This window comes from Heloderma suspectum, chromosome 2 (assembly GCF_057233095.1).
Source record: "Heloderma suspectum isolate Gila_16-S chromosome 2, 16-S_ref, whole genome shotgun sequence".
Lineage (NCBI taxonomy): Eukaryota > Metazoa > Chordata > Lepidosauria > Squamata > Helodermatidae > Heloderma > Heloderma suspectum.
The window spans coordinates 333090127-333109853 of record NC_139459.1 but is presented as its reverse complement, the minus strand read 5'-3'; the positions used below and the strand labels follow the sequence as shown (position 1 = coordinate 333109853).

The 19727-nt window shown below is 42.3% G+C and overlaps 1 protein-coding gene across 1 annotated transcript in view; it reads left to right on the top strand.

The window, feature by feature from the left end:
- Positions 1-18219, top strand: part of LOC146355057 (uncharacterized) — a 162886-nt gene extending 144667 nt beyond the window's left edge. Inside the window, exon 5 of the mRNA XM_084829837.1 lies at positions 18156-18219. Coding sequence (XP_084685963.1) covers positions 18156-18219 — 64 coding nt within the window. The remainder of the gene's footprint in view (positions 1-18155) is intronic.
- Positions 18220-19727: the final 1508 nt, after the last annotated feature.

The following is a 19727-nucleotide window of genomic DNA, read 5'->3' as shown; positions in this document are numbered from 1 at the left end:
GTAGTTTGTTTTGGTGATATTTTGCTTCAAACAAATTTGCAGTTTTGAATTGGCAGATTGAAATAATTTACTCCAGACACACATTTCCTTTGCTTCCTAATAAATAATAGGCATTGGCAAGGTTTATTCTGGCCAATTACATCAGCTCACAAATTATTTGTTTATGAAGTTGCCCTTCATCTTAATGGAATCAGTGTTTAAAAACTGCAGTGGATAACAAAACTGCTGTGGCCCTAATAGAAGGGGTTAGCTGAGATGCCACTATACTGTATCAAAGGCATCGTTCTGAACTCCACTAATCCATGGTTCCTTCCAAACATCACATCCATTCATGACTCTGAATAAACAATATCCTTAGCATCTCAAAGGCCAGGGCATATTAGATAACAACATTTATCTTAAAACGAAAACAAAAAAAATGAAAATACACACCTGCCTGTGCTTTAATTTCTTGAAGTCCTGGCTATGGACCTTCACTATGTGGTCATACAAGCATTTCAATACTAAAGAAAATTAGATTTTGCAGTTAAAATGCACTAATGGCTCCATTATGGAATTAGCTGCTTGACTTGATGACCCACTTTTCAGGGTGTTTTTTTCCCCCTCTTAATGCAGTTTGGAAGCCAGAAACTGATGAACTGTGAAGCACATGTTTAGCAATCTGATCACCGAAGTGTTAAAAGTATTAAGAAGAAACCTGATTTGGTCCACAGATGCCAAGCAGGAAACCCCTAGGGTAAACCATTAAATGTTCCATTAAACCCTAAATCAGGGGTGGGCAACTTCAGGAGGTCCAGGGGGCATTTTTGCCCCCTGGACAAACACACCCTATGGGCCACACCTTCCCCCCACTCACTGGAAAAATATTTTGAAAATAAATAAATGGTATCCAAAGCAGCTTGTTTTCAAGCTCATTTTGACCCTTGTGATGCTCTGTAGCCGTTACAGAGAGCTTCAGCTATTGGACAGTATAAAAATGAAATAAAGAAATAAATTTAAAGCACTCATAGGACCAAAAAAACTTCAAACTGGCAGCCACTCTGGATGCCTGTGTGTGTGTGTGTGTGTGTGTGTGTGTGTATACAATTGGGGGGGAAGTGGCAGGGGCTGCAATGGGGTTCATATGCAGCCCACATGCCACACAACGCCCACCCCTGCCCTAAAGCACAGCAGTGTCTTGGGACCAAACTAGACATTACACGATAGACATTTGAAACAGTCTCCCAACATATTTCTTTTTAATCCTCCGAATGACGTGGGGTTGCTGGGGACCTCAGCACCTGCTTGAAATATTTGTAAAAATTTCCTCACCCCACTCCCCATTTTAAATTTCTTAAGAAGTTATGTTTAACTTTCTAAGCTATCAGGGTCCCTACTGAAATTAATGGGAAGTGACACTTAACCTAACTGTGGTTCATTCTATCGCCAGACATTTCTCGAAATAGGGTAGGGAAAATAACTGCATTTTACCTGTATCTCATACCTATATCATTTTACCTGTATCATTTGTGTTGTTGTAACATTTCACAAGTACTGGAGGTTTTTTTTTTAAGTTTTTTTTTTTTGCCTTGTACATTCCTGTGTGTACCAAATAAATAAATAAATAAATAAATAAAAATTATAAAGTGCAGAAGCACAGCAAGGGTCTGGTTTGTCAATTCTTCAGGTTTGCTTTATCTTCATTCAGGATTTAGCACTTCTTACTGAGAATCCCCACTGTGATGCCTCTTGAACACAGGTAGTTTATGCACTGGAGGCTGGTGGCTCTGAGGTCAGTGGGGCAGTGAAGTCAGGGTTTCAATCAGAACTCTAAAAGAGCTATCCAGCTAACCTTGGATAATTCCTTTAGAGCTCCGACTGGTTCTGACTGAAACCCGGATTCACTGCCCCACTGACATCAGAGCCAACAGCCTCCACTGATTTTATGTTCTTGTTTGCATGACCCCGCAGCTAAACGCCTTGGCTAAACTATTAGCCAAGTGTAGTGTAGTGGTGAGAGTGCTGGACTGGGACTAAGGAGATCCAGGTTCCAGTCCTCACTTGGCCATGAAGCTCACTGGATGACTTTTGGCCAATCGCTGACTCTCAGCCTGACCTACTTCACAGGGTTGTTGAGAAGATCAAATAGAGAGGAGGAAGACCGTGTAAGCCACCTTGAGTTGCAAGAGGAAAACAGGCTCCTGCCTGTTGTAGAAATGTTGTTATTATTATTATTTTGTTCTGGAAAAGGCTGTGAGAGCTGGAAGTTTGAAGGCTGCCAGGAATGAAACAGTCCTGGATGGTAGCAGGGGAACTATCTAATTGTCCAGTGTGTATTAAACTGTAATTTACTCAGAGTAGTTGCCTTGCTGCCCTATGCAAAGCTTGGGTAGTTAGAAAGTTGCCTTTCTAACTACCAAAGTCATCATCCCATCCAGACAGCCCATAAGGGCACCTTTTAACAGATCAACCTAACGCCTTGGCAAGAAATATGGCCCAATCCTGCAACATCTTTATCCCAAAATAGTTCAGCAGGTAATGTCACCACCTTGGGTACACCTTGTAGTTCCCCTTCTGTTATTTATAACTCCACTTAACTGTTTCTCAAGTGCATGGCTTTTATAATATTTAGTCAATTTGCTCTAATTCAGTCAGGTAGTGAGGAATGTCCTTCAGGTTCCCTTTCATTCCCCAGAATCAAGCTATTGAACCCTTTCTTCTACCCCATCCTGAGTCCGCCCCAAATCTGCTCCTTTTCTGAAAAATCCCAGAGCTGTGTTCCCCTCAGTTCTCTCTCCAATACTCATGTGGCTTTAACCCTACTAGGTTACTATCAACATATGCTTAATACATGACCACTTTTCATTTTTGAAGTGTCAACAGAGTCATAGGAGGGAGAGAAGAGTGGCAACCTTTTAAATCTTAGTTGAAAAAAAAAAAGAAAAGTGTAGGTATACATGGAGAAGATGCAGTATTTTAGTTCATTAAAACAAAAATAAGCCAGGTAGTATTTTATTAAAACACCAGGGAACAATGTTACTTTGAAATGTCACTTTCTCCTTTAATTAGTACGCTCTAATGATAAGTGTGTGTCATTCTTGCCTAATGAAAGTTAGGAATGCATATGGAATCTGGGTCACATTTCACAACTGGGAGTCATGTAGGTAAACACAGAATAAATTACACTCGCCATCAAAGGAGGCAACAATTAAAATGACACCTTGGTTGCAAGCATTTTGTACAGTTTGTGAAACTATCCTCCCCCCCGCCCCCGCTTTCTTCAAGCAATGTTTAAGACCACAAAAGCATTGAGCTGGTCAAGATCACACAGTCACAGCTATTTTAGCTCTTCCGTGCAAGAGTGGGTTCTCAGACCTGGCTAATAAGTTTTATATGAACACAGTCTCAGACGTATTTTTCCAGCCACATCTCTGAGGTGTGAGTTTCAGCGGGGCCACCTGCTCAGAGGCATATATTTAATAAAAAGTAACAACAGGGCCACCTGCTCACAAAGAAGAAAAAAGATTCTATATATCACTAGGGTGCACTGGTTGCAGTCTGAGGAAAGCAGCATTTACCCTTTCAGAATAAATCAAACTCTAACAAAACGGGCATAGATATAAAAAACAGAACCAAGATCACAGAATTCGTTGCCCTTAAAAAAAGGTTGTAAATAAATTGTTCTTTTTTATTTGAAACACAGGGATGATGACAGGAGAAGGGCATGTACACAAAAGATTTAAAAGCTACTCGTAGCTGTAGAAGGAGATAGCAATCCCAATTCCAAATGGGATGTTCAGGATGTTTATTTAATTGTCAGCAGCAAGCACCCATGATGCTCTTGCTAACATTTCATAGCAGTCCTGGTGCCTAGGCTTTAATAAAGCAGAAACATAAAAGGGTTTTAGAGTGAGCTTTTAATGTACAATCCATTCCTTTATGAGCACTTTGCATGAAGGATTTTTGGAAGCCTCTCTTGGCATTTAGCCTCCTCACCTTTCATGAATGGGGATTACTTATAGACTTCCACATCTGGACATCCCCCACCCCCACCCCCATAACAAGTCTTGTGAGAGATGCCAGTAAGAGATTAAACTAAGCCAAAGCAAGGCTCCCCCCACCCCACCTCCAAAAAAGGGGGTGAGCAATCTGTTTCTGTATATCTTATGAATATAATAGAATCAACATAACTAGAATAGGGTTATGTTTTTTATGAGAGCCAGTGTGGTGTAGTGGCTAGTGTTGGACTGGGAGCCCGGAGATCCGGGTTCTAGTCCCCACTCAGCCATGGAAGCTCATTGGGTGACTTTGGGCCAGTCACAGACTCTCAGCCCAACCTAACTCACAGGGTTGTTGTGAGGATAAAATGGAGAGGAGGAGGATAATGTAAGCCGCCTTGGGTTCCTTGCAAGAGGAAAAAAGGCGGGATATAAATGCAATAAATAATAATAAAATTAATAATAATAATAATTTTAAAGCACTGAGCTAGATACAGTGCTTTAAAAAAAAATCGTAATTATAGCCTCTGCTCCATCATTCTTTAGAACCTTTTCTGTCCATATATTCTTATCAAAGCCTGCTTGTAATATATTGCCCAGTTGTACAAAGAGACTGGGGATTCCTCCCAATGCAGTCTTCTGGGCAAATTACCCAAAGGTTATCTTGAATTGGTAACCTTTGTTCTGCAAGGCCTGAGGAAATGAGGAAATGGATCTGGAGGGAGTGGTGAATCTAGACAAAATGAGAGCAGCTTTGGAGATGAAGATCCACTGGGCATCTGCAAGGAAGCAAGGTTTAGCTTGGAGTTCTGTTGTGATGTAGGCCTTCATCCTAAGCACGTGTAAATAAGCCTTTATAAAAGAAACACCACAAGTCTCCAATGCCCTCCTTCCCAGAAACTGAAGTCTGCGTTAAGTGCTGAAGCCCCTGCAAGTTCTCCCCTCTCAGGACTGGGGTGCAGGAGCATAACAATAGATATCCCATAATTCCTGCCCTTTCCCAACTCAGCTTTGCTGCTTCTTCCTCATAACTTCAGCCCCTTCTAAGAATCAAACCAGCCCTCCCAGCTTATATAAAAAATATGTATGTTTTTAAGCTGCCTCGGGGCGGGGGGGGGGGGAGGCAAGTGACACAATGTAGAGGATATTCTCCCCTCCTCAACTGCACCCAATCTACTTTTAAAGCAAAGCAAACTACATATCCGCTATCCTTTGCTACAACTCTTCGAGATTTGCTTCGAAAGGCAGAACTACACATTATCTTTGCAAACAGATGTTCCCCTGAGTAACACAACTGTGGTGGATGGGGAAATTTGTGAACAGGAGTTGGTTATTTCAAATAGACTTCTTGTAAGCAGGGCTCCTATGTGTTTCTTTCTTATTTAAAATGCAGGACTTTCCAATCTCATGCTCCATTATCTCAAAGAACACTGTATCCAAGCAGCTCACAACCAACCACATTGTAGTTTATGTATGCTAAACCATAGCTTATCTATGGTTTAGCTTATGTATGCTAAACCATAGCTTAGGCATAAATAAACATGAAACTAACACACAGCCCAGCTTAGTTATACAGTACTTTAACTTCAGAAATGGGTAATAAGGTGATGGTTTCTGCAGCTCTAGTTGTCTGGGTATTAGAAAACTGAAGGCAAAAGACAGATAGTGGTACATAGAATAGTAGGGTTGGAAGGGGCCTACAAGACTATCGAGTCCAACATCACTTTATGGAGAGAAGATGAGATTTAATTTCATGGCCCTTGTCATCTAGAACCTATTTTAAAGCACCTCAGTGGCATTTCAAATTAGTCAAAGACTGAACCATGATCGATCCACATTGCACACACATACATGGGTGTACAAACATGTGAGGGGGAGGCGGAAAGGTTAGAGTAAATTGTGCTGCAGTTTTTCCAACAGCAAGCAGCTGCAGTCATGGAAATGTCTACCTTCTTCCTACTCAGAATACCGTTAACACTAACCTATCACTATGCGTTCTTGTATACTCACGCACACACACATACTGTCATGTATAGAAATTCAGCTGGGTGGATAGTCCAACACTTAAGATGAACCTTCATGAGGAAGAAATAAGAGTTGAAAAACACTTAACAGTGAGTGTCTGGAGAGCTATCTGTTTTAATGTATGGTTAACTGGCCATAAACAAAGTACAAGAAACCCCTTCTCCAGCTCATGGAATTCTGGAAGAAATAGAATGATCATATGGAGGAGGTGCCTGTCACACTACTGCAGTCTTCCCCAACTTCGTGCCCTCCAGATGTTTTGGACTTCTGCTCCCAGCATTCCTGATCTCTTGGTAGCTAGGGCTGATTGAAGTTGAAGTCCAAAACATCTGAAGGGCATCAGGTTGCAAACTGCACTATTGAATGCCTTACAAATCTTACTTATACACAAGTATCATCTCTTTCTCTCCATCAAAAGGCTCCAGGACAACTCAATTGTTCTGCCCCTGCAAAGTTTACTGCCATAGACTGGCAAGGGTGGGGGTGGGGGGAGATATTACATAGAATGCTCATGAACTTTAGAAGTCAAGTCTTTAACAGACAAACTACCTCTATAAGCACACAGTTGCAAGGGGCCAATGCAAGCCCATCTCTCTTCATCCAAGACCTCAGAACAGCTAAACCGGAGACGGGCAACTTCCAGAGATCCATTGCTCATTTTCGCTCCCAGACTCCCCCACCCCACACAGGTGCCAAAAATAAAAATAAATAAATAAAATAAAGTGGCATTTGTTGTCTTGTTTCAACACTGGCAATGGCCTTGGGCAAGGCGTAGATAGTCCCAGGAGTAGCAGACAGAGAGTAACCTGTTCAGTGACAGTCCAGGGTCATGCACAGGAATTCCAAGGAGGTTTTGCAGGAACAGGCAAAGCAGTCCAGAGGTCAGTCCCCAAGCATCAGTTTTATCAAGCGTCAAGCCAGTTAGGGGGTGTCTGAGAGCATAGACCAGGTGAATAGCCGAGCATCTAGGAGCAAACCAGATCTGGTATCCTGAAGTGCAATGCTGAGGTTATGGTGCTGCTGTTCGCAGCAGAGAGCTGGCTTCTGCTGTGCTCATTTATAGCTGGTCATTAATCAGCACAGCTGGATAATTAAGTCAGTGTGTTGCTTTAAGTAGGGATGTACTGACTGTAAAATCTGCTGCGTCTGTGTTTTGCGGATTGTCAGGTGCCTTTCGTTCTGTCATCCGCCCACAGACGGATGTGAATATATTTTTTTCTTCATGTGGAAAAATACGGAAATATTTATGTAAGTATTTACATAATTTACCCCAGTATGTAACATTTAGTGTATTGTCCTCTATTCCATTCTATGTTTCCTAAGCAGAAACTTACATATTTTCCTATGGATTTATAGGCATAAATTTCGAGAAAGTAAAAAAATCATCCGAAAGTCCATGGACTCTGCAGGGCCTGAGGGGGTCACTCCACAGCGGATTCCGCAGGTCGGATTCTTAGAAATCCAAGCTCATTTTAATTCATCTCGAATTTCTCCAGCATCCCTTCTTTTAAGGGAGGCCCCACGCTGTGACGTCCTTTTGTTCTTTTGCCGCTCGCATCTGATTCTTTTGTTTAAAATCTATTTTTTTATATATATATATAAATGAAATAAGCACTACCAACAATATAATCAGAATCTTCAGTTTCCAATATTACAATATTCTAAGAAAAAGAAAAAAGGGAGGATAGCAAAAGAAGGAAAAGTGAAAAAAAGACAAAAGAAAAAAAGAATTATATTAAACTTCAATAAGAACAAACCAAATATCCAAACAGTCTTATAGCTCAGGAATAGAAGCAAACAGTCCATTTCCATTGGCCATAAATTACCATTCAGTTAATGTGTATTAATAAACATTAAAGGTTTAGCCAACAAGGAACAGTAATAATAATCCCATAATGATATTAATTATAATAATATTAATAAAAAGGGGAGAGAAAAAAAAGTTTAAGAAAAGGATAAAAAAGGAAGAAATCATTTGTATATTTAAATAATATCATATCTAAAAATATATTTATATGTGTACACACACATAAATATGCAATTTATTACAATATAACATAAAAAAGAGAAAGAAGAAAAAAATGCAAACATTTATTCTGGCATATTGCTTAGACATCTTATCAGCTAAAGCCCAAACAACACTTCAAAAGAACAGTAAAGATGGCTAAGTTCCAACTCCGGAGGCTGAGAGAGTCGGTTCCCTTATTTTAGTTTTATTACCAATTAAAAATGATTCTGCAGCATCAGGATCCAAAAATATTTTTATCTGGTCTTCAGAAAGAATACAAAATGTAGCCGGATATTTAATATGATATTGCAGGTTAATTTGCTTTGCCAAACTTCTTGCCTTGGTGAATTGCCTTCTTCTGTCAGCGATTTCTTTAGTATAATCAGAAAAGAGCATAATCTTGTCATTTGCTGGTCCCCACCGCAGCTCACCTCATTCTCTTGACAGACTCATAAGGTAGTTTTTTGTGGAGAACTTATGAAAATTGAACAACAACAGTCCCAAACATCCCTTTAGTGCCACGTATTGAACCAGGAACACAATATGCATTCTCAATATCAAGTAAAAAATCAGATGGTAAAGCAAATAGCTCATGCAAAAGTTTATCCATAAATTCAGCCAGACCTATATCAGTAGCCACATCTTTAATACCAAGGATATGTAGATTCGCTCTGCGTCTGAAGGCCTCCAGTTGAGAAATTCGAGCAGACAAAATATTGTGAGACATTTCGATGGCCGTTTCATGAGCAGTAACCCGATCTTCAAGAGCATTAACCTTCGCTTCCATCTTTTGAGAAGATATATTAATTAAATCCACAGCCCCCTGAAGGGCAGTAATTGAGTCTTGAATTGTTTCAAGTTTCTTTGACTGCTCTGGTAGCTGAGAAGACATAGTTTTTATCAAAGCAAGCAACTCCTCTTCATCTCCGGCATTTCTAGAAACCTTTGCCGAGGGAGCAATTGGGTGGGTAGGTGGCATTCTCAAGCCTTTCCTTTTTTCCTTTGGTACTTCCATCCTCCATTTTCAAAAGCACAACAAGCAAGTATAATTGCAGAAACAAAAAAAAAGCTCGCATCTGATTCTATGCCATTCAGAGGGATGGATTATCTCAGGCTCTGCTTCCAGCATTTGGGGGAATTCAGGAACTGTTTGAGAGGGGCCAGGTTGCTCCTGTAATGGTTCCAGGGAAGGAACTCCTGTTCCTTGCCTAGCTCTGGCTGAGGCCCATTGTGCTGGATCTCCCCCTCCTGTTCTTCCTCAGACGAATCCTCCTCCAGGTAGGGCATGACATCTGTAATGGTTACAGAGCACCAAAAGGGTCAAAATTAGCTTTCAAACAAAGTTAATTTTCATCCTTTCAGCACTCCATAGCCACTACAGACACCTTGGGGAGGAGCAGCAGGAGGGGGCTGCATGTGGCTGCATGCAGGTTGCCCACCTCTGAGCTGAAACCAATGGCACCCAGAGCAGCATGAGCTCCATTGCCAACATAGGCACATTATGATATCTAAGAAATCAGACTAAGAATTCCAAGCCAAGCAGAATGATCAAAAAGCAAAAATTAGGTGAGACTAGGGAGGGCCAGAGGTGTGGCCTACTCTGATGATTTGCCCCTTTGCTAGTTATTAATATAAAGGAAAATTATGAATTGAAATGTTCATCTGGATCCGCATTATTAATGACTTTGTTAATGTTCTTTAGCACAGGTTGCCTGTGATAACAACAGCACAGACACCCCTGTAGCAATGACCCTTTCCCCGTTCTAACATCTATTTCATTTTTTCCTTACAGTTCTCCTACAGGCCAAGAAACTGCAGTACTATAATGCATCTCCAGCCTCACACTAATAAAGATAGGTTGCACCACTTTACAGCTACTGTTATTTCTCTCCAATTTGCTTCTTATCTCTTTGATCACAGTCCAAAATTAACAAAAGATCATTAGATGGGCAGAAATGTAAAAAATCTCCCCCCTCCTACCTCACCCACAAATTCCTTTACAGTTTTTGATAGTTTAGAGGTATGAAGCATATGCATAGCAATAAAAAGATATCATTCTTCCACAATTACCTTGCTAAAATAAGCCAATGAAGAATGTTGCACACACACAAAAAAGTGGATTTTGACATTTCATATTTTGTTGAATGCTAATGCTGCACTGGCAATCATTGTCTCTTACATACAAATTAACAGCCCACCATCTGTCAAGTGTTCAGATAATCACAGGGTTTAATACACAATATGGTTATTAGAATATGACCTGACAAAAAAAGAAAAAGAAAAAAAGAACACAACCTAATTTGGACTACAAAATCTATGATCTCACTTGCAAATGACACTTTGACAAGCCATTATTCTACATTTTGGCTGCAACACAGTAGACGCAACTTTATGCATACGTAATTCTATTAGTCATACAGCCAACTGCCTATAAAGATTAGGTTAAAATGTAACATTTGCTTTGTCATACAGTATTTTGAACTGTTTCTTAGGCAAATGTTGTTGCCTTGCCTAAGATCCTGTGCTCACAAGATTGGGAAATAAAATGCAAACTACCAAGCCAAATATTTTAAAAAAACAAAAACAAGCTTATTTTGCAATTTAGTATGCAACTGTGATGATAATGATACCTTAGCCAATGTGGATTTTAAGGACCAGCTCCAATAAAGTTGTTTAAGAGGATTCATAATGTAGAAACCAAAATAAAAAAAAAACAGATTTTCTGAAAAAGTAATGTATGAGAGGATATTTCTGTCTGAGACATTTTATGCCCAGCTGTAGTATTTGCTAATGAGCATCATTAATGTTGTCATTTTTTTCTTTATCGTAATGCCACTTGTGCGAACTATCTTTGTGGCACATCCTATATGGAGCACTTCTTGTTTTTACCATGGGGAGAAAGAGTACTAACTGTAATCTTTAATGAAAACCATTAAAAGCATGCACACAATTCTCTACTGGTAGGACTCAGATTATCGATCAAATTTCATTCATCTTTAATGCGCCAAGTTTTCTATGCCCCCTAAACAGATTGTACCAGTGTATTTCCAAACTATATTGTAATACTCAAAGGGTTAAAGATACAGCTATAGTGTAAAATACCGGCTTTTAAGGATGGGTGAATTAATTAAATGACAAGGAAAAAAATCTTAGGATGACAAAGCAAAACAGGGTTTGAATATAAGCAATTAGATTACCAACACAGTTGCAGAAAGATCGTAAGAAGAAACAAGAAATGCTGTAAATTATATTTCCTTTAGCTGCCTCCTTGCATTAACCTTCATGTTACTTTAAAACCATGAAAATAAATTAGATACTTTCTCGTCCTGCATCTCAATGTGATTTTGAGCCAGCATGCTGAACCACTGAATGGAAGAGTCATGTGATCAGGCTAGGACCATCACTAAAACTGGGGGAGAGGGAGAGAGAGAAAGAGAGATGTATTTATTTATTTTAAAGAATGATGTTTTGAGTTTCCAAAGCTTTACTTACACATCTCTGTTAACTATGAACCCCCCAAACTAGTATCTCCTCCAACTGTATGCCAAAGTTTTGTGCCAGTTTTCTGCAAAGTTTTGTGCCACAAATCCCAAGTGTTGTGATGCCACTAGGGATGGGGGAGAATTTCTCCCCGAAACTTCGGGGGGACGAGTGCCAACGTATTCGGCCCCCCGAAGTAGTTTCGGGGAGAAATTCTCCGCCCCCACCGCCCCCCGCCCCCCGCGGGATGGGACTTACCTTTCACGAATGTCCCTCGTGGCGGCGGGTCCCGGCGGCGGTTCGGCAGGTCTTCGACAGGGGCAGGGGCGGCAGCTGGTCTTTCGACCGGCTGCCACCGCCGCCATTCCAAGAAAAGTAAAAAAAAAAAAAAGCCGCCGTGATAAGCTATGTGACGATTAACGTAGCCTATCATGGCGAGATCTGCAAAGTCAGCCGTGATAGGCTACGTAAATCGTCACGTAGCCTATCACGGGTGACTTAAAAAAAAAAAAAAGCACGTACGGCTAATGGCAGCCCCCATAGGGAGCCGCCATTCACGTTCCTTATTTGGTTGCTGTAGTCTACGTAAAGATTATGTAGAGTACGGCGAAAATAAGGGCAACGCTATTTGCGTTGCCCTTATTTTCGCTGTAGTCTACGTAAAGATATTTATTTCGCGGCCGGGCGGGGCGAGGCGCCTCCTCCCCGGCCCGAATTTCGGCCGGGCAAGGAGGGAAGCCCCCCCGGCCTGAACTTCGGGGGGGAGCAGCGAAGCGCCTCCCCCCCACCGCAAAGCAAGCTGCGAGACCAGGTAAGTGACTTTCGTGCACCCCTAGATGCCACCCACAACTGTGTATTGATACATCAAATGCAGGTTCATAGTTAAAGCACAAAAAAACCCAACATTGTCATATCACCTCCAAACCTGTGCCAGAAGTTTGGTGCTTCTTTTGTGCCATAAATTCCAAATTTTGTACTGCCACCACTGAGTACTCACTGAGTGAGTGAAAATGACAAACCTTTAGGTGGGGCTTGGTGTATGCTAAAATTTCCACATTCTTATATCACTTCTGAACCTATCCCAAAGTTTAATGGCAGTTTTGTGCTCTTCTGTGCTCAGGATTTGTGGCACAAAACTTTGGCATACATTCGGAGGTGATATAAGAATGTGGGGGTTTTAGCATTCACCAGGCCCCACCTAAGGGTATGTCATTTTCACAGTTTGGGTGATGGCACAAAACTCAGGATTTGTGCCACAAAACAAGCACCAAACTGTGGCACAGGTTTGGAGGTGATATGACAATTTTGGCATCTTGTGTCTTAACTACAAACCTGCATTTTAATGTATCAGTACACAGTTGTGGGTAGTGGCACAAAACTGGCATATGTTTGGAAGAGACTCTAGTTTGGGAGGTTTGTCGTTAACAGAGCCTACTTATGCTACCGAATAACCTTTCTATAATAAAGACTGTGAATGTCCCCAAGAGACCCAAGAGAAAATAAATGATTAAATAAATAAGAAAACAGGATTTATGCAAGGCCTGCAGGTACTGTAAATGGGGAGTGCAATTTACAACTGTATTGAACAGTTGTAAACTGTAAATCTTTGTAAACCGCCCAGAGAGCTTTGGCTATTATAGAAATGAAATAAATCGTCATCATCATCATCTAATAGAATGAAGCCTGAAATTCTGGCAGGTAAAAGTAGAATTTCAGAGTAGAAACATAGGAAGCTGCCTTATACTGAGACCACTGGCCCATTTAGCCCAGTATTGTTGACACTGCCTGAAGGTTTCAGACAGGCTTTTTTCCAGCCCTATCTGGAATTGAACCAGGGATTTTCTGTATGCTAAGCATGTGCTCTACCACTGAGGATAAAGTGTACAGGCCATGCGTTTAGTTGCCATTTCATACTTATGACAGTTTTTCCTTCCCAAAGTTTAATCACGTCATGTAGGAGAAACTTTATTACAGAACTACTATGACTGTTGACTATTTTGTTTTCCACATGGCAAATTTCTCTTTCTGAGTGAGTGAGTGAGTGAGTGTGTGAATGCATGTGAGAGAAAAAGAGAAAGTGCCATTGATCCTGTTTAAAGACAATTTGTCTGAGTTCATCTTTCATGTGGTTGACTTTACTAAAATAAGAGAAGAAAAAATCAGCTGAGACAATAGCAGTGCCACAAGGTGATTCCCAGTTCAGCAAGGAAGGAAGGGCAGCAATTCTACTGAACAGCAATATAACCACAAGCAATCAAACTAGTTAATCACCTGATAGCCACTTAGCCACATGACATCTCCTTTTTAACATTTTAAATGCTCGGCTTACTGAGAACCATAGTTGCACAAGTTCTGGTCCATTCACAATGGTCCAAGTCAATTATTATAAAAAGAGAAGATCTAAAATGCTTTTTCAAAAAGAAAAGAAGACCTCCACTGTCAAGGATAACGGCCTGCTTTCACCATAAGATTGGGTCAGGCTGTCACATCAGAGGTAACCACCTGGAATTGTTTGTAATCTAGAGGCTCCTCAGCCCTTTGCCCAAGGCCAGACGCAGCCCCCGCTAATTAGAAAGTGCCAACAGCTGGAGTTGGTGGGGAGTTCCAGCCTCTTGGAGGCTAGGGTGGTCCACCCAGGGGCTGAGCCAGTGATTGGCTGAAGGAAAATCTGCCCTGGGTTGCGAGGGCTGGGCTTGAAAAGTGGGCTGAGGTTGAGGCATGGTGTCTCCCTTCATCCTGCTGGTCCTGGACCTGCAGACGGCTGGTTGACATCCAGGGAGATCCATGGTTAGGATGTAAAGATAAGCCAGGTAGATTTATTATTTTGGCTTCTATGTGCTGATAGGGGTGTACGAAACCCCCTTACCTGGAGTCTGCTGGGGGGTCTGTGGGGGGGGAGGTGATCCAGTCCTCCCCACTGGAATCCTCCCCGGCCAGCTCTGCTCCACAGCAAATCCGCGGAGCCGCCAGCCAGGGCCAGCCACAGCCGGACTTACGGCCGCGGCCGGTCTTCGGATGCAAATGCTGTCCGGCCTAGCAGATGCTATTTGCGTCCCTTCCCTTTACTGTGATAGGCTACATAAATCCCCCTACGGTAAGGGGAAAGGACGCAAATGGCGTCCGCTAGGCAGGACACCATTCACATCGGAAGACCGGCCGTGGATGGACCCGGCTGGACCCGGACCTGGTGGTGCCAGGTAGGATCCGGCCAGGTCAGACTTTGTGGGGTGGCGGGGTGGGGTGGCCTGTTCTGCCACGGACTTCGGGAAGGCGGATTCTAAGAATCCGACCCCCCCCCCCGGAGCCCGTGGCGGAATTCTCTGCCATCCCTAGATGTGCGTTCATGAAGCTCTCTGTATATAGCTAAGTGATTTAGCTTTGTACTCTCTGTGTAACTTGCTACTTCCATTCTTCCCTTTCCTTCGACACCTTTATGTTGATCTTAATAAACCTTTATCCAACCTTTAGTTGGTGTGATCTCTCTGCATAACCTTGGTGCTAATTTCAGTGCCTCTTGGCTTAAGAGGTTGGCTACTGGGTATTTGGGGGGACTGAAAGACCAGGTTTGGCCAGTCCTGTTTTTGGAAGGGGGCTCCGGGATTGAGTCCTGAGCAGTCCCCCCTCTCAGGGAGGTTGGGGCCAGTCCCAGTGGGTTCCTTTTCTTTCATATCCACACAAAAAAGGCTACCATATTCTATGATTAAAATAAACTATACACATCAGATAATCAACAACAGAACAAGCTTCATGGTGATGGCTTGGCCAGAGTAGAGGTAGACGTATAAAAGACTGCAGAAGAAAGGGAATGGAATGGCCCTATTCTCAATGAAATGCCATACTATGGCAATTTAGAGCCCCACACATATGCTTTCTAGCTTCTGAGCTGTTATCAGAAATGGCCCGTATGGTTCTGAGGGAACTTTAACCTCCTCCAAGACAAAATAAGGCATTATTATTGGGGTTTCAATACAATTATCATGTCCAGCAAAATGCCCACTATATCCATAGCACAATTCTTCCCCACTAAATGCAGAAACAGGACTGCAATCTGCAGGGAAGTTCATCTCTTGTTGTCATAGGCATCCTCCTACCATGATATGGATTTTTCCAGCCATCTCCGTGAAACAATTTGGTGGTGTCTAACCACCAAATGGTTGCTTCCATTCCCACTTTGATCCTTCTACATTATGGGTCCGGTCGACCCATGCAATGGAATAAGGCAATAAAATCCTGAGGTGGTAGAGTGGATTCTACCACTTCAGACTGCGATTGGATATCACATTTTTGAAAGCTCACCCATGTTAAAAAAAAACAACAACAACAAAACCCTCCCTGCAAGTACTTTAAAAAAGAGAGGGAAAAAAAAACAAATTAGTACATCCGGGAAAATGGTTTTAGAGACCAGTCCATTCTCTGTTGTGCTAGTTTTCTATTTGCAGGAAAAGTTTTCACATAGGGGAAACATCTAAAAATATAACCCACCACCTGCTATCTGAAGTAGTACAGTCCATTCTATCAGCTCAGGACTCTACCACCTCATTCGCACTTCCTTCTGCTGCATGCATAGGCCATGCCATGATCATCCAACAAATGCAAAGAAAAAGTGCAAGCAAAAGTCTGTATGCCACAATGGAGGCAAGGAGCCTGTTTATCTCCAGTAGTGTCAAGTGACTTTAAAAAAATAAGGATTTATTTTAGATTTGTTGCCTGCCCAGTCCAGTAGACTCTGAGTAGGTTACAATATATTAATTACTGGAGTGATGGGAGGGGGGCATGCTACATGCTTATTATTATTATTATTATTATTATTAATATTCAAGATAGGAAACAAACTTTGCCCTCTTAGTAAAAATAAATAAATAAAGAGCTTAAATATTAAACCACCACTAACACCCTCAACCTGGCTGACCCCAGTCACCAGGCTTTGCCCAGTCACCAAGGGAATGGAAGGGAGCTCCAGAGTTATGGGGGACCCACCAGAACACCTCTCTACTTGCTCATGCTCTACAGACTCTGCACATCCATTAGAAAACAGAGAGGGTATCGACTAACAGTTTTTGCCATGGACTAAGCCCCCTCACCCCCCGAAATAGCTTTAGAAAGATAATAATCAAGTTGGAGGGAGTCAATGTAGTTCAGTGGATAAAATGCTAGATTTACAAGACCTAGTTTCAAACACCATACAATGACTAGCTGGCCTGAGTCCAAGGCTCAGTTCCCAACTGTAATATCATTTCATTTCATTTCATTTATTATTTCATTTCATTATTTCATTTCATTTATTATTTTATTTATTATATTTCTATTAGGGATGTCAGAGAATTCCACGACGGATCTCAGTGAGGCCGAATGCCAGTGCATTCAGCCCCCTGAAATCCTTTGCGGAACAAAGCCCCCGCCCCCCCAACCCACAAAAGGCGCATGGAATGAAGTCCCCACCGCCCCCACTCCACGAAAGGTGCGCGAAACCGAGCACTTACCTGCTCCCGTCCGTGCTGCTTTGCAAATGGCGGCCGTCCTGCGGCCGCCATTCGCTTCCTCCTTTTCATAGCCATGATAGGCTATGTAAATACTTACGTAGCCTATCACGGCTAACACAGGGAGGCCATTTGCATCCCTGCGGAGGCCGTGATAGGCTATGTAAGTATTTACATAACCTATCACGGCGGGGGGGGGGGAACCCAGCGTACGCAAATGGCGGTAGCCGCCGCCATTTGCATACGCTGGGTTTTTCCCCCTGCCGTGATAGGCTACATAAATATTTACGTAGCCTATCACAGGTCAATACAGGGACACAAATGGCGGCGGCTACAACAGCCGCCATTTGTGTCCCTGCAGGGCTGCCCAGCAGCCGGATGTCCGGCTGCGGGCGGCCGGAGCTGGCTGGCGGCTCTGCAGCTTGGCCACGGAGCGGAGCCAGCCGGGCAGAATTCTGGGGGGAGGGACAGAGCGCCTCCCCCCCACCGCGGATTGCCCGGCGCGGAGCCAGGTAGGTGTTTCGTACATCCCTAATTTCTATACTGCCCCATAGCTGAAGATCTCTGGGCGGATCACAAAAAAATCAAAACATATCAAAACTGAAACATATGGAAGATGTCAATAACAGAATTGCAGGTTTTTAAAAAGTGAGCCAATGCAATCATCAGAACCTTAGGGCAGGGGTGGCAAACCTCTTTCAACCCGAGGGTTGAATTCAGTTTCGCAGAAGCTCTCGAGGGGGGCATTCCAGTGGTGGGAGGGGTCAAAGGAAAACAGAGTTGAGTCACAAAAACAAAAACAAAAAAATGTCAGCATACTGTAGCTTCAAAGACTTAGTGCAAGTAAGCAAGCTTTAGGAGAGGCAGTCAACCTTTCAGAACGGGGGGGGGGGGCTGCACAAGAGCCAGGAGACCGCAAAATGATCAGGGGCCAGGGGAAGCATGTGTGGCCTTCTGGGGAACCTCAGAGGGCTGGATTGGTACCTCAGGCCGGAGCTTCCCCATCTCTGCCTTAGGACAAGGTGACAGTTGTTGGAAGAATATGACAAATACTTTATTTTGTACAATTTTTTAAAAGTACAGAAAGGAATTATTATTATGATGATGATGATTATTTCATTTTCTAAAATCAATTTGCAACAGCTGGGTTTCTCCAGCTCAGTTGTCTTCCTCATCCTTCTCTTGCAGATATTTCGCTCAGAAGCTGAAAACAGCCTTTAAACCCTCAAGCTTCTCTATAAATAAAGCCTAAGCGAAAGGGTTATTTAAATTCTCTTTGGGCAGAGAGAGACAGAGAAAGAGAAACCAACATGAAACGAACTCCTTCTTTCTTTCCTTTTTAAAGAAAAGCAGTAGCAGAGAAACCTACATGCCATATTTCAGATGGGAAGAGGGAGGAGCCCATTTTTATAAAGCAGAGATTATCACACAAAGATAACGCTCACTATAAGAATTTGGATTATGAGATGAAAGATTGCTGCTCCCCTTGCAAGTCTGACTACAGTATTCCAGTATTAATGCCACCTGCACATTTGCTTCTCTGTGATATTCTCATCCTTAACAAGATCAGAGATATGATTTATTCCACCCCCAGCCTCCCTACGTTTGAACACTATCCTATGGGACCCTAGATTTCTGAATTGCTTTTGGCCATCTGATATTACATTACTGCTGCAGCCTTCTTTCGCAAGAACCGACAGGGGCGGGGGATCTAAAGTAATTACATTCATGCTGGGAATCAAAGTTTATTGACTTTCCCTTGAACAGCCGTGATACCAAAAAGCTGGTTACAAAAGTTGCCAAGTTATTTAATGATACAGCCACCTCCTCCCTGTACTTGTCAAAATCTTTTGAAAACATGCTCAAAAAGAGAGGCAATTTTTTTGATGCGCAGCAATATCATATCAGTTTGTTTTTAAAGGCAGCAAGTTTTCATCATCATCCTCTCTTCTTCTTTTTTTAACACTCAAGGACATCTGAATACCAAGCACTTTTTATCTCCCTTCTCCCATTCCCAGTTGTCAGAGCCTAAGGAAGCAGATTCTGTTACTGGAAGATACTGTCATCGTTTCAAAATCCTCTCTTTAACTAGAGCTTTGGACTGTCATACACGGTGTCATGCAAGCTGATATGCCATCTCTGCTGCTCCAGTGTATTTGTTTTATTATTATATTATTTACAACACCTGCACACAGGCTACATTTCAATATGCTTGTTAGCACCATTACCAGCCACAAGTGCCCTTCCCTCCCAGCACCGAGTTCCAGCGATATGTAACTTCACTTTCTCATGCATGGGCTTTTCAGTGGAAGTGGAATGTCACAAAATTTCCTCTAGCCATTTTGGCCATCTTTTGCACTGAGGTAAAACTGATTTCCTGCACTTCATCATCAACCAATTTCTGCTCTTCCACCGTTTCTTGTTATGGGTTCTTATCCGAACAGTGGTCTGTCATAATGATGGCATACTAAATGCTACTCACTTGTGCAGGGCTGTGTTGAAGAATGTGCTAGCCAATTGCTTTCAGGGCAGAGCAGAGGTACACAATGGCACTTCTCCATAATTACACCACACTGTTATGTGCTCCCCACTTCCCAAACCAAAGTAAGGGGTGTTATCTCCTTACACGTTTTTCCCAAGTTGTTTAACACCTGAGAACTGTTTTTAAAACACAGAATGCCCTGTTGCAAATCAGATTTCACACACAGAGACTTCATGTCTCTTATCCTCTTCTGTTGCTGCAACAAAACGTCCACATAA